Genomic DNA, 27,151 nt, shown 5'->3' on the forward strand with positions numbered 1-27,151 from the left:
CCATACCAGCACAACACAAACTGATAGTGTCAAATCTGAACTGCCCACGTTCCAAGATATAATACAGTACATCCATAAACTGCTTATGTATAGACTGTCTACTTGTGTGTATAATAATGTGAAAATTAAACAACCCAAGTTGACATCTTTTCCTCTGCAAAGATCGGCCTCCTTCTTTAGTACAAATTCCACAGACCGCATGGCTTAATTTGGACCTGAGATTATTAGGATGAAATGAAAAATGTGCTAGACCGAAGTGGATATAAAGCAATGGTAATATTGAGGCAAGGGACAGCACTGCATCATTTTCCAGTTGTGCCATCTTCAAGCCATTTATGATATGCCTACAAGCATGAGGAACAAATATTTCAAACATGTCCTTACATTTCTGCAAAACTGACATTGGGAGGAGGTGGGGTTGATGTCTCCCATTGTCATAGTAAAATATGACCCAATTCTTGCATTTGGTACTGAAACGAGAACTGAGGAATACCGAACACAATATCTCTCAGGTTCCATTATGTGCGCCAAAAAAAGTCCTTCAGAGCGTTATGGCTCTAGTCAGGTTCGTGACTGGTTTACTGAATGACACAAGGCCCATGGTTCACGACTCTTTGTGACTGGCCCCGGTCCAAACAGCAGTGGGGGACAAGAAGTGCAGCGGGTCTGTTGGAACACTTCACTTCTGTGTGCTTCCAACCCCCGTGGGGGACATACTGGATGATTTCTGACCCAGCGTGTCAACTCTCTCTTTGACCTTATTGGACCTCTTGTCATCAGCTGCCAAGTGTTCACGCCATGTCATTGGCTGGACTATGGGCTCAGTGGGCTGGACCATGACTTAGGTTCAGACCGAGCGGTTTGTAGCTTAATGACTGCATGCTGAGGAGTTGAGCACGGATGACTGGACAGTTCCTTTTGAGCCTGAAAGCCCACAGAGACAGAAAGTACAAGGAGACATCAGACAAACCTCTTAAGTCCTTGGTAGCGATGTCCACTGGAATATGGGAGTCGGCGATGCAACAAGGCTAAAGGTTTTAGCCTTTTTTTTTGCATGGACATGAGGGCGTTCACCTCTGGATCCTGGGAGAGAAAGACAGAGAACTGTATTTACATTCATTTGAAAGTCATTTACAGTGCATAGCAGTGTAGAGGTAAATCAAGAGGTGGGAATGAACAACAATGAGCAATTATATTTAAAACAATGAATTCACTCTCATTTATTTCTGTAGACTATGAATTGATAATAATAATCCTCATGAAGATTCATATAAACTAGATTAGGTAACCAATGCAAAGCTGAGCATACAGTACTGAGTTGGATGAGCTTATTCTCGAATACATCCATGAATTACCAAACCTAAACATTCAAAGACCTTGATGCCAATAAAACTCCTTGACATGCTCTCTGTTTGTCAAACGTCCTTACAAATAACATATACGCATGTATATATACAGTATATATCAGAGGTCTTCAACAGGGGGTCCTGGACCCCTAGGGGGTCCTCAGAGTTACTATAGGGGGGCCGCCAAATCTTTGTGTGATAGGAACCGTTTTTTTTCCTTCTCACAACAAGGTCACAACGCCTCGCAGCACGAGGCGTTGTGACCTTGTTCTGAGCTTGTTGTGAGCTTGTTGTGAGCTTGTAGATCGGTTATTTTCGGCAAAGAGGTTTGGTGTAGAGGGGAAAAAAGAGCAGACAAAGTACCGAGCCAAAGGTCAAGTTTACAAAGTATTGAGGGTTTAACTGGTTAATTGTCTGAAAATACACATTTAACATAAATACAATGTGTAGATGGGGTCCCTGCTTCATCTCTCTCTCAGCTAAGGGGTCCTTGGCCAGAAAAACCTTGAAGACCCCTGGTATATGTTTTGTTATGCAGTCATTCTTCTCAGTATTCTGCTTACCCATTCAGGCAGTGCACCCTCAATGAGGCAAGCCTGCAGGGGTCACTGTTTCCTCCTGACCACCACCTGTTTAAGGTGGAGTTCACTTTCTGCTGCCACAATAGGCAGCTCATTCTTAAGGTGGTAGGCGATCAGGTGGCTGATGCTCTCAAACAGCATGTCTTTGGTCCGCACCTGCATGTAGCAGAGGAAGAGACGCAAGGGAATAAGAGTTAAGCAGTTCATCATGCCACTGTTTCGCAATGTCAGGTTTGGGGACCACCAGCAGTGGTGGAAGAAGTGCTGAGATGTTTTACTTAAGTAAAAGTATCAATTCCACAATGTAGAAATACTCTGTTGCAAGTAAAAGTCTGGTATTCACAATGTACTTGAGTAAAAGTACAAAAGTACTTGCATCAAAACGTACTTAAAGTACAAAAAGTAAAAGTACTCATAATTTACGCAGAATGTCCCATTTCCAAGTGTATAAAAATCTTTTGAAAATAGCAGATCTACAAGCTCACATCGCGTTGGATTGTGACGTGTTCTGAGCTTGTAGAGCTGCTATTTTCATAATATAGCCAAAGTATATATAGGGCTGAAGTGGTTAGTGGTTAATGCATGTTTTCTAATAATCCAAATTTACAAAGTAACTATAACTCAAGATTTCAAATAATTGTAGTGGAGTAAAAAGTACAATATTTGCCTCTGAGATGTAGTGGAGTAGAAGTAAAAGCATTGAAAATTGGAAAAAGTCAAGTAAAGTAGAATTTTTGTACAGTACTTGAGTACATGTATACTTAATTACTTTCCACCACTGACCACCAGGGGTCCAAATGGTCGGTGACTCACGGGGTCCATTTGGTTCCATTTGTACACTCAAGGGCCCTATTTTGCGTGTCTTAAGTACCAGGTCTTATGAATTAACTTAAGACCCGGAGGCTTGGCCAATGCTGATAAAACATTGTACACTCAGAGTTAGAGACCCGTAACTCTGAGAGTCCATTTGGACCCGACGTAGAGAAACAGTGGTTCGTGCCTGTTTCTTGAACTAATTCCATTTTCCCCACACTCACCACTCCCTCGGGGTCGACCAGCAGCAGGTGTTTGGGCAGGCCACAGTGCATGCCCGTCAGGACATACTGTCCTGGGTTGGTGGTGCTCTCCCTGACCAGGAAGTCTCCGTCTCGGACCAGGATCTTCTCGGCGTCTCGGCGGCTCATGCGGCCGTGGTACCAGGCCTCCCTGCGGAGCTGCTCCTCGGTGGGTGCCACGGGGGCTCTGCGGCGCGGGGGGCTGGGCCACTGGTCCTCCAAGACCACCACGCCCTGAGCGGCACACGCCCCGGCTGCGGCAGACATACCGGGGCCTCCGCCTCCTCTGGTGGTCTCGTGGAGCTTCAGAGCATCTTCAAAGGGCCCTGGGGGGGGAGAGACCACGAAGCAAAGAGCACAGCGATACACTTACACCACTGTCTGCACTTAGTGCATGTTTGCGGGTTGCTACCAGTGATGGAAGAAGTATTCATGTGTTTTACTTAAGTAAAAGTATCAATACTGCAATGTAGATAATACTCAACAAGAAGAAGTACCATATTCAAAATGCACTTAAAAGTACCAAAGTATCGTCATCAAAATATACTTACAGTATACCAAAAGTAAAAGTACTCATTGTGCAGCATGTCCCATTTCACAAGTTCAAAATGTATAAAAAATCTTTTGAAAATAGCCGATCTACAAGCTCACAAGGCGTTGCATTGCAACGCATTGTGAGCTTGGGGCGGGGGCGGATTTACAGGGACTTTAAACCTGTTTCAAACTGCTCAACTGATAAACTTGAATTAAAGCCTTGTGCATCCTCCTGTCTGCGTTTAGTCTGACAGAGCTGTTAGTGTTTTGTTTTGATGACTGCAACTAAGTTCATCAACAAACTCGTAGAGATTGTAGATCTGCTATTTTCAAATGGCCGAAATAATATGGCTGAAGTGGTTAATGTGTTTTGTAATAATAATCAAAATCTACATAGTAACTAGTAACTACATTTTCATATAATTGTTGTGGAATAAAAGTACAATATTTTCCTTTGAGATGTAGTGGTGTAGAAGTAAAAGTATTGAAAATTGTAAATACTGAAGAAAGTAAAAATACCTCAAAATTGTACTTAAGTACAGTAGGCTCTTGAGTACATGTACTTAGTTACTTTACACCACTGGTTGCTACTGCATGAATTATAGCAATACATACCATATATGACCATAACATAGGCTGTAAACTTGTGTCATAATAATTTGTACTTTAGATGGGCATAATAAAGGTGGGGAAAAAAGTAAAACAGGTGTGTTTTAACTTTTTTTTAAAACATTTAAGTATATCTGTGATCTTCAAGCATCAGTGCTCACAAAGCAAACCTGCCACGCTTACTCATGTCAAAGATGTCTTTCTTGGGACTCTCAGGTCCCCTGGGTGCTCTGTGTGTCTCTGACCCCTGTGCCAGGGAGTCTTCCAGACTCTGGGTGTTGACGTACAAGTGCTCCTCATAGTCTCTGCTGCTGGGAGGCTGACCGTCTGCACGCAGGTACCCATCTGATGTCAGGCCTGAGAGAGAAAGCAATTAAGACCATCATGTTTAATAAGACATGAATAAAGAAATAACTATTCAGCTAACATGTTCTAATTGCAGTACTTTTGTTTTGCCACAAGAGGACTTACCTGAGCCACTGCTGGTTTCTGTGTCCCAGTGAAGTTCATAGCACAGCTGACCAGAGGGGTAAGACACAGTTCTAGCCGGGGAGCCCATCTGCAGACAACCACAACACACACACACACACACACACACACACACACACACACACACACACACACGCACACGCACACGCACACGCACACAGCCACACACACACAGCCACAAAGACACACTCAAATGACTTGTAAACATATTTGTTTCACTACCTGATTGGTACAACATACATCTCTTGTCCCTGCATAATGTCGTTTGGAGGCACTCAGTCTGAAACCTTAGCTACAGTACAGTGCGTGCCACTCGAATAAGGCTGCTGGGAAAAGGGAATGATTCCTCTCACAGGGGCCTGGGTTCAACCTGTAATCATATCTTTCTCCGGGAATTACGGTGCAGTGCACCATAGAGAAGACGTTTATGGAGTGCACTGCCATGCTCACAGGGCTTGAGTTGATGCCCCATTGCAAACAATGGCAGCGAGCAAAGAGCATGAAGGCTCATTCGTCATTGGTTTAAGGACTAAGGAGATGAAACAGTGTAGCCTGAACCTGGCTGTCAATTATGGGCTGAGGCTGGACATGCACACTGCTTGATTCTGAGCAGCTGCAGCCCCCAATTACAGCGTCTGAGATAAATTTAGATCGGGGTCGAAAATGACATGCGATAGGAGCTATGACATTAATTCCTCTCAACGTTATGCAAAGTAAATAATAGCAAACAGCAGTGGTACCAGAAAGCCTGGCAGATATTACATCTACAGCGGTGGTTCTCTAAAAGTGGGGTCCGGGGACCGCCAGGGGTCCTTAGGGGGGATTCCAGGGGGGGTCCCCAGATAAATGATGGATAGTTAGGAACCAAATGGACCCTTGTGTGGCTTTAACTCTGAGAGTGTACAAATGGAACCAAATGGACCCTTACGGGTCCATTTGGTTCCATTTGTACACTCTCAGAGTTATGGTGGTCCGTGGTCTAATGCAGGGGTTCTCAAAGTGGGGTCCGGGGACCCCCATGGCCCTATAAACATTTTAAAACGATCTTGACATTCTTTGAAAATGTTTGAATTTTACATTTTTAACACCACACATCTTGTATGGGGGTCCTTGCTCCTTGGCACAAACTCCTTTCAGATGGGGGTCCGCGGCCAAATACAACATTAATTTAGAGGTCCTTGACATGAAAAAGTTTGAGAACCACTGATCTACAGAGTCGATTACATGCATTAGAATACAATTCTCCTATAATGCCACCATGGGCCGCTCCGCTATACCTTGCTCTGCGGCTGGGTGTGGATGTGACCCGGCATGGCCCCGCTAGGCCTCAGCCGGGAGTCCACCACTCCCCCCACTGGGGGCTCCTTCCCTGGGATGCTGTTGTAGTAGTTATGCTCCGAGGAGTCTTCCTCGTCCCCCCACACGGGCTCCTCTGTCCTGAAAGTCCTAATAAAGGCATAGAGTGAGAACATTGCTGCTGCCCGAGGAAGAGTTATCATACTCCAAACGCGTCGCTGAGTAGCCTGTATGTTTTAAGCCAAGTTTGTTCTTTTGCCTAAACAAAAATGTTGGAAAATAGCTGTTTGAAGGCATTAAAGAACTATATTTTTGCATTATACAGTGGGCTCCCTCCTCTATTGTTTTTTTGCCTTGGACTTTTGCCTCCTTGGGAACTCAAGGACTTTCCACTTTTTTGGTGGCATGTTTATAGAGTGAGAACAACCATGAGCTGGGGTTGTGAAGGGAAAATAAGGGATGCTAAGCAGACATTTTGTGCAGATTCAAGGTTTCAAAATAAATATATTAAAAAAAACGATGTCGGCTAACAGGCTTCAGTCATTTCGTTTTTATTAGACAGTGTATGTGTGCAAGAGAAGTCGTTTTGGACAGGATTTGTTTCTGTCACATGAGGCCTGAGAAGATATCAGCTCGTTATTGAATCACTGAGCCCCGTCGCCATGTCAGTCTTGGCGACATCACAGGCATTATTCCTTTATGTGTATTGTATAGATATGAATACACTCCATTGCTGTAGCACTGGCACTATCACTTACTGTATGTATACACATACATGTATTATATCGGCTGCTAAGTAATGTGAAGCGCACACCTTTATGTACATTTGATATTGTTGTCCAGTTATCTGACTTATTCCTTTGTTTCTCTATTCTCATGACTATGTTTGTAACTGCAAATTGTTGAAGACATAAGCAAAGGAGAAAAACAAAAAGAAATGGCAATTTGGAATGGATTCTTGAGCAGAATGGAGCTTCAGATCAGATGACATCTCCATATCAGTGTCTATATAAATCCACATGTGGCCCGTTGCTGCTATTGTTGGCTGCAGGATAGAGTTCATTTGAAACCAGTAGAATAGATTTTTTTTCTGGTGTTTGCCCCGTGTCCCCAGTGGACCCAGCAACACCTGAGGTCTGGTGACAAGCTGAGAGCGAGGCCCCTGAGCGCTGAATAACAGGTGTTGATATGTGTGACGATCAAAACTGAATGATGGACTTTGTGGGAATATGAGATAGAGGAAAGTATCACATCTCCTTCTCATGCACAAGAAAGGAAGAGCTTTTGATATCAGGTTTTTACTGTCTCTAGAAAGGCACAACTCAGCACTTTCTGTAGGATGCCAGGCCCAGGGGCAGTGCCAAAGTGTGATAACCACACTGATTGATAAAGCCTCTTTGTCCATTGCATCATCCTCTTTTGTCAACTGGCTGCAAAGCAGCTACAGTGAACGTATGTAAAATGATGGAAGTCATGATGGTATTGGAAATTATGTGAGACAACAAGTCTATCCCAAGTCCAGAGACTACACTGACTTAATCAAATCTGGCCCACGAGTCCCAACCCATGTTTCACCCCCCCACACACACCTCTCCCTCCATTATCTGTATTTTCTTTCTTCATTCCAGTGCTCTCCAGTGAAGCAGGGAAAGAATCCTCAGAAAAGTGAGCTCACCTCTCCGTGGAGGCCATGGTCTTGGGCGGGCTGTGAAGGTACTGTTTGAACTGCAGCTCGAAGGCTTGGCCAATAGTACTGATGACACTCTGGGCTAAACCGTCTGAGCACTCCAGAATATGACACGCTGACAGAGACAGAGAGCCATGTTAGTAGTGAGCTCAGATAGAACGTACACTGTAAAACGTGTTAATTTGACTCAAGAGTGTAACCAAATGTGTCCAATTTTGGTCACATTTTCTACACTCTCAGAGTTACAAAGGGATAAATTAACATGTTTTACTGTGTACCAGGGTTATTATAGTTAAGTAAATCTAAGATTAAAGCAGCACTATGTAGTTTGGTGTATCAGTGGCCACTTTGGACACAAATGACATGGCAGCCAACGTCTTTGACTTCATTACCCAAGAGTCTCTGCAAGCATGTCCGGCGAGGACGCGCTGTGATTGGCCAGTCTTCGCTTTTACTTGCAGTTCTGCCGTGGTGCCTTGGCAAATACCAGGATGAAACTCATTGTCTCCCCTATACATAGTAATACAGTCAAGCCCCTAGCAGGGACCCCCCTTGAGTCTATACATTTATGGAGGATGATTGTTATTGCTTAAACATGTAACTTTATCATTTTGTGGGACATAATATGCTATATAGTTGTTAAAATGTTACATAGTGCTGCCTTAAAAGTAAAACTAAAAGGGGAAATGTGTTTTGAATATCAATAAAGACAAAAATGAACAATACGAAAAAGTATGTAGGCCTATGTAAAAATCATCCTAGTTTTCCCCCTCAATTTGCACTATGGTCGCTCCTTGTGGAACTGAGTGGCCTAGCTCAATGGGCCTTTGATAAATAATAATACGCTTTGTAAATAAAATCTGATGTCATGCATTCTTTCATCCTATCTTTTTCAGCTTCTAAACAAGGCTTTCATAATACTAAGACTAAAACTAAATTAAATAAAAATGTGTCACTTCCTAAAATTAAAAGAAACGAATGAATATTTCAAAACAATAATAACTTTGCTGTGTGCATGTATCATAAAAAGAATCATGACCCAATCCTGAGATAGACGTTTATTGATCCCGCGGGGGAAATTCAGTTGCCATCTTGATCCTGCATCTTCTTTAACCAAAGGAACCCTAGCATCCCTATTTTGGTCATGTCATAATAATGACAAGCAGGACATGACATGATAGATCTACAAGCTCACAACGCGTTGTATTGCAACGTGTTGTGAGCTTGTAGATCGGCTATCTTTGGCAAAGAGATTTGGTGTCGAGGAAAAAAACTAGGGGACCGAGTATAGACCCCTGGGGTCTATATTCTTCATTGGTCAATGAAGTATGAAGTATATAGATACGGTTTAAGTGGTCATGAGAGCAAATTACATTTGTATTACCCCACACAGAGATGTATTTTCACCTCAGTAATGAGTTTAAAGGAGCAATCAAGGAGTGTTTTCCAACCAGCAGATAACTCATTTTAGAATGAACTTCTTCATTTTGTCTTTGTAGAGAGAGTCAGAAAAATCAATAGCAGCATCTTGATAAACAAGTGGCAGTGAGTCATAATGCACCTCCCTCTGGATGGAATCTAATCCATATTTAACGCGCACACACACAAGCAAACACACACAAGCAAACACACACACACACACACACACACACACACACACACACACACACACACACACACACACACACACACACACACACACACACACACACACACACACACACACACACACACACACACACACACACACACATGATTCTGCATGTATGTGTTGTGCACTTCCAAAAGGGAATGCAAAGAGAAGCTCCTTGGAGTAGATACCTCTCTGATTAACTGGGTCTTTGGCCACATATGCAACGTAGTCGGGCGTGTCCTGCAAAAGACGGGAGGAAAAACTCAATAAGACCAGATGAATTAGGGGTGGGATATAATTGAATTAAAGCCCTTATTGATTCTCAGGCCATGAGATTGGAACGCAGTCAAATGCAACCCGGTCAGACTTGCCGTCTGCCAAAAAGTCCATTCCAACCAAACAGAAGGCAGTGGGGAATAACGCATTGCACTCACAGTGTCTCCCCCGGAGGCGAAGGAGATGGACTGCATCGGATGGTGCGCTATCACCTGAGAGATGGAGACGGGAAAAGTACAGTACAGAAACAAATGATAGAATCACTGGGATACAATGCAACTCTTATGTTTGGTACTGTTATTGTTTGTCACTCACTGTGCCTATGCCGGAAAATCAGGAGCATTCATTTACATCTGAGAGTGAAAACTGGTCCATTTTCACACTCTCTGACGTTAAAGGGATAGTTCACACCAACATTTTTTTTATCGATTAGTCACCCCATGGAGACTTGAATTCATGGATTTTTTTTTTTTTTGTCGCATTCCTAAGCCAATAATTAGGTAGGCAGCGGTTCCGGTGGAGACACAAAGGAGACTCTTTGTGTCTTCTACCGGACATTCTGCCTGTCATCAAATTATTGGCTTAGGAATGCGACAAAAACAAAAAAATATCCATGAATTTCCATGAAAGTCTCCATGGGGTGACTAATCGATAGAAAATATGACATTTTGGGGGTGAACTATCCCTGTAACATTCCGCGTTTTACCTTGTATGTTTGTGTACGTTTCTCTCTGTCTCAGTGCAACTATATCAATAACAACATTGTAATTGTGGCTATAATCAACTTTATCACCAGTGAACAAACTGAAAGGCCAAAATCTAACAGATTCATTTGGTCATATTACATTTTGTGTCAGGTGTAAATACAGCGGTGTCTGACCTGTCGTGTGGTTGGGATGAGGAGGCTGAGGCCCTCTATGGAGATGTTGACCGCAATACTCATGCCAGCAAAACGCAAGTTACTTTTACCCATGATGGACTGGAGAGCCTTGTTAAAGGCCTACAACACAAAGACACAGAATAAATCATCAACTGCTTATCTGTTTATCAACCACTTGAGCCCTATGTTGGACAAATTGATACAAAATATGAAAGGTTTTGGAAAAGGTTGACAATCGTGACCTATGACAATGTCCATAATAGGGCCACCAGGGTTAATGTGGTTAATACTCTAAAGTACTGTACATGCACTGGGAAAATAGTTTATTTAATTGCTATGAAACAATAGTGGTATACACACACATACAAATGACTAGCTAAGGAATGCTACTTGCAAAATATTTCTCTATAGCTTTGGCTCATAATCTTAGGGGCCGGCATGTTTTTCACAGTGTTCCTGTGGTAGAACATGTCCATAGCGTCCATATCCTACCAGTCAGAGATGTCTCTGCTACACATCAGGATTGTGGGTACTAGTGAAGTATTTGATGACATGACTCCATGACATTGTAAATTAAACATGTTTTTCTTAAAACTATAAAATTGATTGCATGCAGGCTTGTAGCTTCTACAGGAACATAGCATCGTTTCACAACCAGGGGCGTTGTGATCTGCATTAGATTGTTATTATAGCTGATACTACATTTCTCTATGGAGAGTGCTATATACTGTAGCACCTACTGTAAACCACCCAAAAGAACCACTGAAGAACTGCTGAAGATCTAATATTTTTGTGTCTTTACTGCCCCAGGACACTTTCCACTGTAGTTCAGTCACTCTCAACCTTTTTAAATTCAAGGACTCCCATTTCATATGATTTTTTATCTCTGGGACCCCAATCCACACTGTAAAACCCTCAGTGTTAATTTAACCTGTAAGGTCTATTTGGGCCCTAACTATCAATCGTTTTAGCCGGGGACCCCCCTGGGACCCCCACAAGAACCCCCCCGGACCCCCATGTTGAGACAACTTAGCCCCACACGTCTAGTGCTCCAAGGCCAGTAAAACATTTTTTTTTGGCATGTCAGTTTAAATAATAATTTGAAGCTGCTCTTTGAACCATGTGTGATGCACACACACACACACACACACACACACACACACACACACACACACACACACACACACACACACACACACACACACACACACACACACACACACACACACACACACACACGTGCGCACGTGCGCACAGTCACACAAGGATTACATCTTTACCACTGACCTTCTTCCGCCAGGCTCCCTTTCCCCCAGGCACCGCTTCACACAGCCTGTTGATGGCTTCCCTGGTTAGGAAGGGTCACACGTTAGATTGACACAATGGCAGGACACAATATTGGTCAATAGGCTGCTAAAATCAACAGTGTTCATTTAACTCTGACAGTGTACAAATATCTCCTTAGAGAGGAGAAATGGACCCATAAGGGTCCATTTGGTTATATTTGTAACCTCTCTAAGTCAGTGGTTCTCAAACTTTTTCATGTCAAGGACCCCTAAATTAATATGTATTTGGTCGCGGACCCCCATCTGAGACATTAGCAGATCTAGCCGATGTACTGATATAGACTTAGAATGGTTAAACTTTGTGATGCCATAGGGAAGGGACCCCCTGGAACCCCACTTTGAGAACCACTGCTCTAATTACAAATGGATCAATGAACACTGAGGATTTTACTGTGTGGCTATTGATCAACAGGCTACAAAGGATCCATGGACAATGGAGACATGATGAATTAATTGATTATGTTTGTATATGAAATGTTTTTTTGTTTTTTTTAAACAATATGACGACGATCACATTTTAACAGAATTAGAATAGAATAGTTTATTGAAATGATACAGCAGTACAACAAAGTCCTTCGGTCCTGCTGATTTTCCACGTAGTGCAGTGTTTGTTTTCCTGCATAGTCCGGGACAGTTGTATACTGTTGTTCTGTATTGACGGCACTTCTTGTTTCCTTTTTCTTGCCTTGTATTGCTGTATGCAACAGTACTTTTCCTTACTCTTTACCTCTTTAACTCTTTACCTCTTTACCTCTTTACCTCTTTACCTCTTTACCTGTAACTCTGTAACTTAACTGCTGTGCTACCTCTGGGCAACTGATTTCCCCCCGTGGGATCAATAAAGGTATCTATCTATCTATTTATCTATTGAGGGGATAATCACCCCAAATGAACATGCTCTGTGTTTCCTCCCTCAAGGTAAGGTCGCAGCCAGGTCACAGATCCATCACAGTTCAAAGGTCAAGACAAGGTTACCAGCAGGGCAACCTTTAACAGGCATGACTTCCTCTGGCTACAGCTTAGAGACACATACCTGATATAACCATGACTGTATACTGTAACTATGCCTAGTTAATCAATATCACACTTAAGTGGCTTCAAGAAATCACATCTCTCCTTAACGACCACTTCAACCCTATGTACTTAGCTGGCTGGTGGTCCCACAGGGGTCAATATACTTGGTCCCCTTCAACAGTGTAGAGGGACAACCCTCCTCCAGGAGGGGCCACAATCTGCTAAGAGATTTTGTGTAGTCTTGACAAAAATAGCTGATCTACAAGCTCACAACATGCAGCATTGTTAGCTTGTAGATCTGCTATTTTCACCTCATGTTCACCACAGGACACCACAGAAATTGTTGTGTGATTCAAGGTCCACAATTACAAATCCATTTCTCCTGCACATAGCCTACTGATCAGTATCCTATATGCATTGCCCCCCAAACCTCATAGCTCAATGATAACCCTCAAACCAATTCTCTCAGCTGCTGGAATGTTCTGTGTTTTACTGTACATCTGTGCGATTAGGCTGCTATAGCCCCGGGGAGAAGATGGCTTGCTAATGGGTGTTGATGGGTTTTGTCTGTATTGAGATGTTCCAACATTGTATGTCTATGCGAGTTGGAGATAATGTGGCCTAGTGGAGTGGGGCTGGGCGGGGATTAGCGCTGTGCTCAGAGCCTACGTGACAAACATAAAGTGGAAATGTTCTAATTAATTATCATGGTAAATGCACTGCATACTGTACATATATAGTGCCTTTCTAGTCTTTCCGGCCACTCAGAGCGATGAGCAGTTTGGTGCCTTGCATGGTTTCCTCCACCAATGGTGAATGAAAGTGTGTGCAAAAGGGTCAATATAATGCACATTTTAACCCATTAAGAAGACCCGAGGCCGATTCTACAAATGCCATCAGTATTTCTCACACTTAAAAGATTTTTAAAAAATGCAGATGTACAAGCTCGCGGCATGAAGTGACACGCTGTGAGCTTGTATATCTACTATTTTTGAATAGCCAACGTAAAAATCTAAAATTACATAGATGCTTTCCCGGATTTAATGGGTTAAATTGCACAAAGGTGCTTAAAGTGCTTTATAAATGCACCATTTACCATTTCTTGACCAAAGTGCTTTACAATGTACTTCACATTCGCTCCTTTCACACACACAATATACATTATATAAAGTAAAAAAATAGTTAGGTTGATCTACAAGCTCCACCCCAGAACTCATCTCCTACCGACTCGATAGCCTTGGTTGACTTGGAGTGGAGGAGAGAGTTTGGTAACACTTGCTATGCATCCCATGTCTATGATGCTTTATAGTCCACAGGATTGTAAACGATGAGGCACCCAACTATTTATGCAATGACTTTTCTAGGGTTTGTGATGTTCATAGCTACTCCACTAGAGGTAGCTCCACTAACTTTGTAAAAAGCGGTATTGGAAAGGACTCTTTCTTCCTACGGTCAATAAGTTCACTGGGACTGTTAGCTTTAAGTCCTCCTTAAAGAGTGTTTTCTAAATTCCACATGGTTCTGATTTTAAACTGAATTCTATGTATTTTATTGTTTCGGGCTTCGGGCTTTTTTGTGTTATCCTTTTGACCAAAATGTGCAATCATTTGTTTTGTGCATAATTATGCTTGTTGTCAATCAATCAATCAATCAATCAATAAATCAACCAATCAACCAAACAATCAATCAATCCCGTCATGCTGTACATGCTGAGGTACATATTCACACACCGATGGCAGAGGCAACCATGCTAGGCACCAACCAGCACCAGGCTGCTCATTGGGAGCAGTTATATGGTTTCACAGTGTCTTGCTCATGGACACTTCAAGTTGCAGACAGGAGAAGCCTCAGGGAATCGAACCAGAAACCTTCCGGCTCCCAGACGGCTACCCTACCTCCTGACTCACTGTCGCCTGCCCGACCGCCACAGTTATTCATATTGAGAATATGGAGCCGTCACATATAGTGTTGTCGTGAGACAATGATGCAATGATGACACATGCTCACAGGCACGAATGCCAGCATGCGCTCACACACACACACACACACACACACACACACACACACACACACACACACACACACACACACACACACACACACACACACACACACACACACACTGATGATGAGGCTGGAGCTGTTGTGTTCTAGACTATCAGGGGACAGTGAGGAGGGGAGGGGCGGCCTGCCGGAGTGAAGAACCCTGCCCCTATCAGGTGGCTCGTAAATATTTAAAAAGCAGCGTCCCCATCTCGACTAAAGGTCTTCTCAGGGATTTTTGAAAAACGCCACAATGCTCATGTGACTCGTGGTGACGGGAGGACAGTGGGAGGAGACGATTATGGTGTTGTTTTTGTTGCTGTTGTTGTTGATGATGATGTGCAGGCTTGGGCTCTCTCTCCTAGGACTATATCCAGTGCCTCTTGCTGCCTGGTCTTATTGCTTAATGGCTTAATACTGTGACACAGCCACAGCTGCTATATAGGCTTGTGTTGTTGAGGACACTGCAGCTTGTGGAAATTAGATTTTCAGGTTGACTGGTATTTTTCTGACATTCAGGATGTGGATGTGTCTGCTGGCTGTATTGTCTTTATTGCATCCGTTTTGTTTGGATTTCATCACTCCATGTCTCTTTCACCTACAGTAACTGGGGTTGTATACTAGTATTTTACCCATGCAGGCCTACAATACAGTACAATTGACTTAACCACATGAATACCAGTGTCCCTATTCTGGGGGTGAACATATGGCAAAAATAGTAGATCTACAAGATCACAATGGGTTGCTTTGCTATGTGGTATGAGTTTGGTAACGGTTATTTTTTGGGAGGTGAAACCGCCCCTATAAGTGAGGTTTGGATATTTGTACAACAAATCCTGCGCTGTGATTGGCCAAAAATGGACCCCGCCTAACCCTGCACCGTGATTGGCCAATCACAGTCTATTCAGGACTGTGATTGGCCAGTGTCACATGACACATGTGCATAGCCCTATATAAGAAACCATAACTTAAAAAAAACAATACATTTGTTTTTTTTAAGTTATGGTTTCTTCCATCATAAAGAGTGTTTCAATAAATGTATTTATTTTTTGTACATGATTGGTTGACCTATGGGACCCCGGTCAATGAAGTGTATAGGGTTTAAGTGGTTAAAAAAGTACTTTCCGTTTTGCATAGATTCATATTATGTTAAGTGCTACAAATGAAGAGCGTTTGATTTATTGAGCCGATCAGTCATCCTAACTGCCCATTTGGACAGATGGGCTCTCTCGAGGGTTTGGGGCCTCAGGTCGCATGCCCTCTGTGTCACTAGGGAATTTGGAGGTCTTTTGTAAAGTAGCCACTGTGACAAAATGGCCTAAAGATCATAAAGAGGAGTCCAACAGGCTTCAGCCAAGTTGTGGGTAGAAGGGCTCTGTGCCCCACAGTGGAACAAAATGAATATTAAAAAGAAAATTACCATGGTCTATTCAAAAAAGACTATACGCAAATACAACCAGTATTTTAGTTGTCTCTTTTGGGAAGTGACCAGGTCCTTTTCTTTTTAATATTCATCTGAAGCAAACATGAAAAAACGATTTCATGAACAAAACTCCCACACACTGCTCTTGCTCAGCATCAGCTTTTATTCAAATTGACAGACGTTTTGGCCCCTCTGGACCTTCATCAAGAGTCAATCAATCAAAAGTGTCTCTCTAACATGACCTCTAAAAATCTTAGTGGGGAAAATGCAAGCCTAACTTGAAATGGGGACAATGTTACAGAAACAAAGAGCTTCACAAAGACAGAGCTACACAAACGAACAATCATAAACAACCAAACAGATCATGCAAGCATGTCATCCAAAAGAAAAACGGAGAAGTCCTAAAAAACGAGCACATCCAGCCTTGTTGTGTCATGAAATCAGTCACAGTGGAACTTAAGCTGATTTACGCAGCTTTAATACAAGACATGTCTCTGTCTGTTTCTTCTGTCCTTCCGTTGTTTTGTTTTGAACCACCCCCCACCCCCTCTCATCCAATATGAGTCACACCAGACATTATATGTGTGTGTGTGTGTGTGGGGGGGGTGCACCGAGGATCACTGCAGCTTTCCACAGTCATTAGCCAACATCATCAATAATAGATCTGTCTCTATGCCTCCCTCCATCTCTGCCCCACCCCCACCCCCCACCCCCTGCACTTATACCTTGGGTGCACAGGGGGGGCTCTGATTACTACCGATCGATTATGGAGGAGAGAGAAGGGTGAGAGACAGTGAGAGTGAGGTAAAGAGAAAGATGGAGAGAGATTAGGAGAGAGCGAGAGAGAGAGATTGAGTGGTGCTGATGCTTTCATAACAATAACATCATATGTGTGGAGCATAAAAACACAGACTTAAGGCACACATCTTACACATACAGAAAATCTGTATTAGTGATATACTGATACCTCGCTATAAATTGCTGCTTCGTGGGAAAATATAACTGTAACAGTCACTATACAGTAATTATTACTTGATTATTGTGATTCATGGCCCAATATGAGTCAAGGAAAATAGAACCCATGTAACCACTTCAAAACCTAGACAATTCTAAAATGATCTCATCAAATGGATGTCAATCTGAAAATATTTTTTGGATTCCAGTAACAAACTTCAAACATATTGGTAAAGAGTATTCATTTAACTCAGAAAATGTAAAATGAGTAAAACATTCACATTCAGGATTTTGCTGTGTGCCAGGCCAGATCAGGCTAAGGGCCCCGTGATGACAGTGATTTGGTTTCATCGTGGCTGATCCCTCTGCTAATCCCATGTACAGATACCATCAGATTCTCCCGACTCACCATTAATACTGTACCAGGAGAGATAGTTAAACCCCAGCTTACCTCGTCACCTGAGTTCGTGTGTTGAAGTCCAGCGAGCGCATCGATTTCAGTACCTCAATGCAGCCCATATACTGCATGGAGAGAGACAGAACAGACACAAATTTATAATGTGGTTTCAGTTCAGATTTAATGTTATATTTATTCGTTTGTTTTATTATTATAGATTTACCTTTTGGCTCTACTGTAAGATTAGTATGTGGAAATAGCTAATCTACAAGCTCACAGCGTGTCGCATCACGGCACATTGTGATCTTGTAGATCTGCTATTTATGCTGTTTTTGGTAAATTTGGTATAAATAGATATGTTTTTTAACAGTTTGAAAATGCTGTCCAATAAAAAAAATAGGGACACCATGGTGAAAGTGGTTAAACACTCAAGATACCATGCAGGGTCCAGGTGAATGGTCCAGGTTTAAATTCCACCCATATTGATAAATATACTATCTAGCATTACACACATACTGTACATATCTCCAAAGTTTCAAAGGACAAGGTTGTCTGCACAACAGAGCCTCTTTAGCAGCTTCATTTCCTATGACTTGTTCCTTCGGGGTCTTGCTGTCAGCAGAGTCTGGATGTTACCATATAGATCAGGCCTTTGCCCCCTGTTCACCAGCTGAGACTTGTAACCTCTTCGCGTCAATAACAGGGATCAGCCCCATGACATTTCAGCTTCTAGCTGAGACAGCAAATTGCAAATTCAACGCTAAAATCAACATTCCCTCAATAATTGTATACAAGACCTTGAATGTTGCCGATCACTAACACACACACACACACACACACGCACACGCACACACACACACACACACACACACACACACACACACACACACACACACACACACACACACACACACACACACACACACACACACACACACACACACACACACACACACTCACACACAGGGAGGTGGGGACTGAGTATCAACAGTTTCTGTTCCAACAGGGCATTTTCTTAACACATGATAAAGAAATGACATTAGTGCCCCCTATACTCGCCAATCTACAAGCTTGCGACGTGTTTGAGAGCTTGTATATCAGCAATTTATGGCAAAGACATTTGGTGTAGAAGGAAACAAGAGCAGTACAGAGCCGAAAACCCATTAATACCGGGAAAGCATCTGTGTCATTTAAGATTTTGGCGTTGCCTATTAAAAAATAGCAGATATACAAGCTCACAGCGCGTCACTTCGTGCCACGCTGCAAGCTTGTACATCTGCTATTTTTTTTACATTTTTGAAAAATCTTGAAAGTGTGTGAACTATACCGATTTAGAAGGCATTTTGTAGAATTGGCCTCAGGTCGAAAGCCTTCTCAAGAAAGAAGGTGTGTTGGGACACACACACACAGTATTTATGATAATGTGTAGTAATCTAGCGGTGGTCCACATGTCCTGTGGACCAGTTAAGTGTACTCCAGTGACCAGGAGACAACTGAGTGGCCCCTTAATGGCCAGAAGGTTGAGGTGCTAATGGTGTCGTGATGAGATTAGTAGCACTCACAGCTCTGAGTGAGGGATGGAGGTGTGTGTGTGTGCGTGTGCGTGTACGTGCGTGTGTGTGTGTGTGTGTATGCGTGCGTGCGTGCGTGCGTGCGTGCGTGCGTGCGTGCGTGCGTGCGTGCGTGCGTGCGTGCGTGCGTGCGTGCGTGCGTGCGTGCGTGCGTGCGTGCGTGCGTGCGTGCGTATGCATACTTGTACTGTATGCTAAGTGTATATATGTAGATACCTTCCTTTGTTTGATTTTTCTTTCTTTACCCCTTGCTTTTTTTGATTGATTGAATACTTTATTAACAAATGGCAAACAGTACAGCAAGTACAATTACGCCAGCAATGCTAAAAGCATAACACAAAAAGCCCGGAGGGCCAGTATGCATTGTGGTTTACCAGCCCCCCCCCCCCTCTTCTTTTCTTTCTCTTTCTGGAAATAACAAAAAAAATTATGGACCTTGCACTAAAACGAATTTTAACGAGTGTGTGTGTGTGTGTGTGTGTGTGTGTGTGTGTGTGTGTGTGTCTGTTTGCACAAGTCATGCCCATGAGTAAGTCTTACATTACTTTGCAGCTGTGTGTACACACCTATATTAATCTCTCTATACCCCCCCCCCACGTGAAGTTGGGTGCAACGGTGCAGACGATAATCTTAGTTCTAAGGTGCAAAACAATCACCATGATGTGTCCTACAACAATACAAAACATTACATTAGTGGAAAAAACATGACCCTAACCCTAATTCAAAAGGACCGAAAAAATGGATCAACAAACAGTACCATGATATCAGTGTTTCTGTGCTTACTTTTCTCCAGTTCTACTGGTAATCTGTCTTACACATATTGTATGAGAGTATGCGATGTCATTGCTATGTGGTTTAATAATTATAATACTTTTGTACCCAAATCTTTGGGGAATTGTTGGCACTGTATATTTGCACATACGGTGAAATGTGTCCTCTTCCTTTTACCCATCCTGAGTAACAAGAGCAGTGGGCGCTACAGGGGGCAGCGCCCAGGGAGCATGTTAGGGGTTAAGTGTCTTGCTCAGGGACTCTTTGACACATGGACCTTAGCTGGGACGCAAACTGGGGACCTTCTGTTTCCCCAGACGGCCTCTTTATAAGCCTTCTCTCAGCTATAGAGCACCGAAGTCTGGCGTAATTTACGCATCCTACCTGGGTCACGGTTCCCCCTCCCAATTCTAAATTCCCATAGACCTGTTTAATATCGCGGCATATGTGTTCCCAAAATAAACAAATGAGCCCGGCGGTTTGACTCATGTGGATATGAAGCATCAACTGACGGTGAGAAAACGAAAATTTTACCGCCGCCGAATTAATTAAATCTTTGGCAGAAACAGACTAGTTTCAAATATGAGTGACTGACTATCGTAAGCGATACAGAGCCACCTCCCGGACAATAGCGCCGGGACAATTTGTTTGTTTTTGGACCACAATTCTTATATGAGACGATTCTAAGATGACCCAATGTTATTTTCCATAGAAAAAAACTTCTGCGACCCAGGTTGATGAGCGAGTGACGTCAGGACTTCGGTATTCTATAGCCACCCCAGCTATGGCCACCCACGTTTTTGTAGACTACAGTAACTGCACAAATCTTCAGTGTTAATTTATCCACTTCTGTCAAGTCTGAGAGTGTGCAAATGATGTGACCAGATGGACCCTTATACGAGTGCATTTGGTCACATTTGTCACATTCATATAAGTTAACACTGAGTATTTACTTACTTAGGGCGATATGCCCTACCTTTGAGCTGCTATATGCTAACATCATTCACATCCTGCCTACTTTGGATTTGGGTTCAGACTCAATCAATGTCTTATCATGAGTATAAGTTTCCAAGACTTTTCTGTTGTGACTGCAGTGGGGAAGGCTTTAACAGGCCGAACGGTTCTCAGACACACACACACACACACACACACACACACACACACACACACACACACACACACACACACACACACACACACACACACACACACACACACACACACACACACACACACACACACACACACACTGAGCAACCGCCTGAGAGCTTAATGAGCCTTCTAACCAGATTAGGAAACATGGGGAAGCCTTCCATCATGGAAACGGTCGCTCCTGCGCTTGCCGCTCTCTCTCTGTTCTCTCTGTCAATGCCTCCATTGTTACACTGCTACCCTGCGCCGACGTGAAGCATGCCCTCTTCCATTTGCCTATCTGCACTGCCCCTCAACCCTGACGTCTTAAGTCTCCGACGCACCAATCATGTTATCAGGGACACAGACTTTCTAAAGAAGCATTAATTCGAGAAATTCAAGGAAATTAGCCCTTTTTTTATTTAAAGGAAGAGAGAGATGGTTATCATATTAGTTGATGTAGCCTGGCTGTCGGTGCTGCAGAAGACATCCTGTGGCCGTTTATCTCTGGTCCGGGGGCCCACCAGGGGTCCAAAATGGACCATTTCGGGTCTGTAACTCTGAGTGTACAAATGGAACCATTTTTCAAAAATCTTTGGGACTCCAATCTACACTGTGCAATACATTTAAGTGTTCATTTAACTGAGAGTACACAAATGGAACCGTAAGTGGTCCATTTGGACCGCCTGGTGGTCCCCGGACCTGAGGTTGAGAAACGTTTATCTAATCTTTGCTCACTGAACTCACGATGCACACTACTATCCTTCCTGCAAGAGAGGGGTGTGTGTGTGTGTGTGTGTGTGTGTGTGTGTGTGTGTGTGTGTGTGTGTGTGTGTGTGTGTGTGTGTGTGTGTGTGTGTGTGTGTGTGTGTGTGTGTGTGTGTGTGTGTGTGTGTGTGTGTGTGTGTGTGTGTGTGTGTGTGTGTGGGTGTGTGTGTGTGTGTTGTTTTATCTTTTAGAAGTTTACGTTTATACTGGAAGTCAGTGGAGGTCGGATTGGGATGAAGCTTGCCCTAATATGGAGATGTCTGATCGGCCCTGGGTAGAGCCACCCGGCCTGGCAGTCACCTTTCTTAGTTACGTGTAAGATCTGCGATGATGATGCTATGAACTTGAAGTGTGTCGATGCGTTGTTGTTTTGTGACCGCAGTGTTTGTGTCCCTTCCTAGCTGCTATTATGTGGACATGCATGAATAATGAATGTGTGCGTGCGTGCGGAAATATGTGCGTGCGTGGGTGCGTGCGTGCGTGTGTGCGTGCGTGGCTTTCTGCTGCTACTGGAAATACAACATTAATGAAATATGACTCAAGTAGGATAATAAATGCTGGCAAACAGGTGGACGTCATCATATGACGTTGGACAAATATGATAAACATATTATAGTTTGAGGATTGGCACAAGAAAGCAGAAATTAAGACACAGATTCATGTCATTATATCTGACACTCACATATTATGTCAACGCTGTCGGGTGGAAACCTCATAATATTATGTCCAAAACTGTTACTTTTTCAGAATTTAAATTCAAAAAGAGAAAAAATATTATTACTATTTTTGCTACTTTTGTGTGACACTGTAGTATGACGAAATAGGGCATTATTTTACGAGAAAAAACAAAAAGTTAAACTACTGTATGGAGATAAGAGGTTTCTTTCTGCCTATACAGCAAGAGATACAGTAGAAGCAACATGCTCTGAACTGCTGCTGTAAGATGATGATCCCCAGTGTTAATTTACCCCTGGGAGTGTGCAAATGCACCCAAATGGACCCGATTGACGTAAGGATCCATTTGGTTGCATGTGTATACTCTCAGAGTTACAAATAGATAAATTAGCACTAATGTGTACTGTAGCCACAGTAAATGGCTTACTATGTCTGTTTTTCATAATTGGAAGAGACGTCCTCCTGTGCAGCACTAAAATGAAATGTCAGCCACCTAATTGTGCAGAATGATTGCAGTCATGGTTTTTATTGCTCTCTGGCTGATGGTTGGCTTGGCAGGCTGCAGGGGCTTGCCTGTCGTTTGCGGGGTGCATTGCGGTGTTGTGCGTGGGTGTCAGGTGCAGAAGCAGGTCAGACACAGCTCGTGGCGTGGCGTGGCGTGGCGTGGCGTGGCGTGGCGTGGCGTGGCGTGGCGTGGTATGGCGCGGCGTGGCGTGGCGTGGAGTGGAGTAGCGTGGGCACACAGGACGTGTCAGGGTAGAGGACAGCGATGGCTGTCTGTCACCTCCCATGAAGGGGTGTGTGTGCACACATTTATGCACGATCATGTGTCTGCAAGTGTGTGTGTGTGTGTGTGCCTGTGCCTGTGTGCGAGTGTGCATGTGCATGTGCATGTGTGCATGTACTGTAGCTGTGCAGAGAAAATGGCCCAGCACAGCAGAAATATCCTGTCATTGTGACACTAATACATGCAGCGGGTGCTCCTCCCTACATGCATTAAACACAGTATAGCAGACAACTGCATTCTGCCCACGCATCCCATGGAATCCTGTTTGCACAGTAGCTCCAAGCTAATCCTCACACTTACTGCAGTGCCACTTGCTGTTGGCAAGCTTAAACATCCAAGCGGCTTGATTATAGGTATGATGTCTATTTCAGTTACAATGGTTCAGGTTGCATGGCAAACTGCGAGAGAATAATTCTGGGGGAGAAAATTCCTCTAGGGAAAGAAGAGGATCCGATCCCCTCGTCGCCAGTGGTGACTGAATGTCAGTCAAGACAAACTGAGATGTCATCCAGGCACAGTGTTAAATGCGAAGGGGGGGGGGGGGGGTTGTTAACATGAACCCAGAGAATCCCCATACAGCCTGGTGCTGACAGCCAATATGTTTTCACTGCCTGCCAAGCCTCACGCTTACTTCATAATAATAATGCCGTATGGTGTGTGGTGTCGCTCGCCGAAGAATACGCCATCGTATGACGATGAATCGGGCCTCACACAGATGGACCCCTCCCCATCCCAGGGCCCTGGCTGAGCCAACCATCCTCATCTGCATCACTGTTTCTCAACGTTGGGTTCGGGGACCACCAGGGGGTCCAAATGGACCCTTACAGGCCTGTAACTCTGTGTTCAAAAGTGTACAAATGGAACCAAATCGATTCCATTTGTACACTCTCAGAGTTAAATGAACACTGAGAATTTTACAGTGTAGATTGGGGTCCAAGAGATTTTTTTTTTCTTTTTCATTTGTACACTCTCAGACTTACAGACCCGTAAGGGACCTTTTGGACCCCAGGCAGGCCCCGGACCAGACGTTGAGAACCAGTGATCTACATCACATGATGCAAATGACAGTGGCTGAAATGTAATTGAATATAGGAATGAATGGGGTGTCTGTGTAATGCTATTAGAAAGCGTGCTTGGGCCCTGCACCGGGCTAATCAAGAGCCACGTCGTTGGCTTGAGGCTGAGGAGGAGGAGGAGGAGGAGGAGGAGGAGGAGGAGGAGGAGGAGGGGTGAGGAGGAGGAGGAGGAGGAGGGGTGAGGCAGGGTGGAGGGGACAGGGGAGCAGAGGGGAGGAGGAAGGAGGGCGGGGAGTAATGGGGCTTCGCTGAGGGGAGATCGTTGACATTGACGTCAAGCAGTCTCCTCGGGACGGTAACCCTTTGTGAGCACTAAATCACGAGAAAGGCACCGATGAGGTGATGTCCTCACTCCCCGTACAAGCTATCCTCACAACGCATGATGATAGATTTCATGGGAAAAATCAATGTCACCTTCTTGGCGGGAAAGGGGCTACAATTTCCTTTTCTTGACGTGGCTTGATTCCATTTTTGATAATAAAAAACAATATGGCCAATTCTGGACACCAGTTATACAACCATAATGTGAATCAGAGGACTGACTTATTTTGTGCTTGCACATTGTAAATCAAATCCCATGCCATATAATCTTAGGGTCTCTCTCTCTCTCTTTCCACACACAATCAGTACACAAAGAATGCCACTCCCACATGCATCATTCATTATGTTCTCAGCCAAGTCCTTTAACCAACCATTACGATTTGGTTCTCTTATTCATATTTGGACAATATTCCATTGCTACAGTAACAGTCACCACACATAAAGATTCAAGTTGCAGTATAGGCAACAAATGCAATATACAGGGGGTTGTCAATGCCACTGTATATATACCCTCCATAAAGCCTATAGTATACTATAAAGCAGAAATTGTCCTATTAGTATTTGCATAAATCATCATCCTGTATCATCCCCACCCATCCCCACCCTGAAGCCTGTGTGCTGCCCCGGTGCAGTCTCTCTACCAGCCACACCAAGTCATCTGTGTGAATTATGTATTCCTCAGCCATCAACATGTGGTGCTGCATAACAAACTGCCTGACACTGTAGTGTCCTTTTGTTTCCAGCCCAGGGACACAATGGACTTATCAATAACATGTGATCTAATGATACCTGTGAGCTGGCAATTGTACCCATTCTGTTAAATCAGATGTAAACAATGAGCTTGGACAAAAGCATGTGCTTGGCTGTTTGCAAGAAAGGAATGCCAAACTTGCTGGCAAACAACGAAGGCCTGAGCTTTATATGAACTTCTGCAGGAAAACTAGCCCCAAGGAAGTTTAATGATCAATTGTAATTAAAGAACAACCCCCACACAGTGATAAATCAACAGATAATTAGTATGAGTGTGTAATAACTCACCCTGACAATATAGGAGGCCCCTGGTCCTGTAATCTTCTTGTCAGGGTGCAGCCATCCCTGAGTGGGCTTGTGGATGAAGCCGCCCTTCTGACTGAAGTCCTCTCCTCCCAGCCACATGCCCTCCACCCTGCGACGGCTCATCCCTGACCTGGCACTGCAGAAGCCCCCTGGGCTCCCCGTGACCTCTGGGGCTCCAAATCCGTGGCCCCCTGAACTGGCCGCCGCTGCTGCCACTCTCTGCCCTCGGATAGCCTGTAATGAACAGGGGGTGACACACACAGGGTCACAGGAGTTCAACACAGCAGCTAGGCTGGCCACGGGGCCACTGGCTGAGGTCGCACCCCCAGATCCGTGTACTGATGATGATGATGAGGAGGAGGAGGGCTGGGAGGGAGGTGCAGCCTTGCCCGAGTCCTTGCTGGAGCTGGAGCCAGAGCTGGAGTTTGAGGGGCTCCGGCTGAGCAGGGAGTTGGAGAACTTCCACTGAGGCATCCTGGGGATGAGCATGCAGAACGTGGTTGTGGCATCCTGCTCCCCGTCCAGGCAGGGGGAGTCGGCCAGGGCTGCAGCCCCCGAGGAGGATGCAGACCTGGAGCTGGAGTCCAGGGGAGGCAGGGGAGGCAGAGGCAGGCTGGGGGGGGACGAGTGGACCACCGGTGTGGCCACCACTTTGCCACTCATAGCTAAGCTCTGCATCAGGTCGTCGGAGGAGGTCACAGAGTCGTTGCGAAAGCGGCCATACTTTGGCTTAAGGAGCATGCCCGGAGGAGCCGCCTGAAGCAGGGGGCTGAGAGGGGGGGATAGCTGGCTGAGGACAAGGGGAAAGGGGAAAGGGGAGGGGGGAGGGGGGGGGTGTAATGGAAGAGGGGCAAAGTCTGGAGACAAAATTCTTCAGGGAAGAGTCCTATATCCTCGTCAGTGGTGACTGTGCGCTGTCCAGTCCTCTCCCACTCGCACACACACGCACACACACTCTCCCACCCTCATGCCGCTCTGCTCTGCATCTGAGCTGCCCTGCTCCTGTTCGCTGCCTTGGGCTGGCTCACTAGTACGCCCCCCCCCTCCCCACTCTCTCTCTCTCTCTCTCTCTCTCTCTCGCTCTCTCTCTCTCTGGATGATGTCATTGTATTATTGCTCGTCTATTAGCCCTGCCCTGCCCAGCTGCTCTCAGACAGCATTAGCTAAAACACATCTGCTTGAGCTACCCTTGCACACGCACTCACATCAATACATACGCGCATGTGATTGTGTGCGTGCACAGACACACATTCACGCACACATGCACGTTCGCACGCAAACTCACACACACGCACGCGCACACACACACACACACTGCAGAGCAGCCTATTGCGCAACATATTGCACATTATCAAACTATGTGACAGTAAAGAACACTACCCTTTCAACAGTCCTAACAAAAATAAATAAGGACGCATTTTACATAAATGTA

General features: G+C 44.4%; 1 protein-coding gene across 1 annotated transcript; it reads right to left on the reverse strand.

The window, feature by feature from the left end:
* Positions 1-26,460, reverse strand: shc2 (SHC (Src homology 2 domain containing) transforming protein 2; the record flags this gene model as incomplete). The annotated part of the gene is made up of 13 exons (XM_080431842.1): positions 1-1,083; positions 1,910-2,083; positions 2,965-3,308; positions 4,309-4,482; positions 4,597-4,684; positions 5,892-6,060; positions 7,586-7,712; positions 9,419-9,470; positions 9,665-9,718; positions 10,387-10,506; positions 11,674-11,734; positions 17,618-17,688; positions 25,702-26,460. The coding sequence occupies 12 exons, from the start codon at positions 26,458-26,460 to the stop codon at positions 1,952-1,954; spliced, it is 2,151 nt and encodes a 716-aa protein (XP_080287968.1). The 3' UTR covers positions 1-1,083; positions 1,910-1,951.
* Between the last annotated feature and the right edge of the window lie 691 nt (positions 26,461-27,151).

Source organism: Gymnoscopelus braueri (assembly GCF_963280865.1).
Source record: "Gymnoscopelus braueri genome assembly, chromosome: 6".
In the NCBI taxonomy this organism is placed as follows: Eukaryota; Metazoa; Chordata; class Actinopteri; order Myctophiformes; family Myctophidae; genus Gymnoscopelus; species Gymnoscopelus braueri.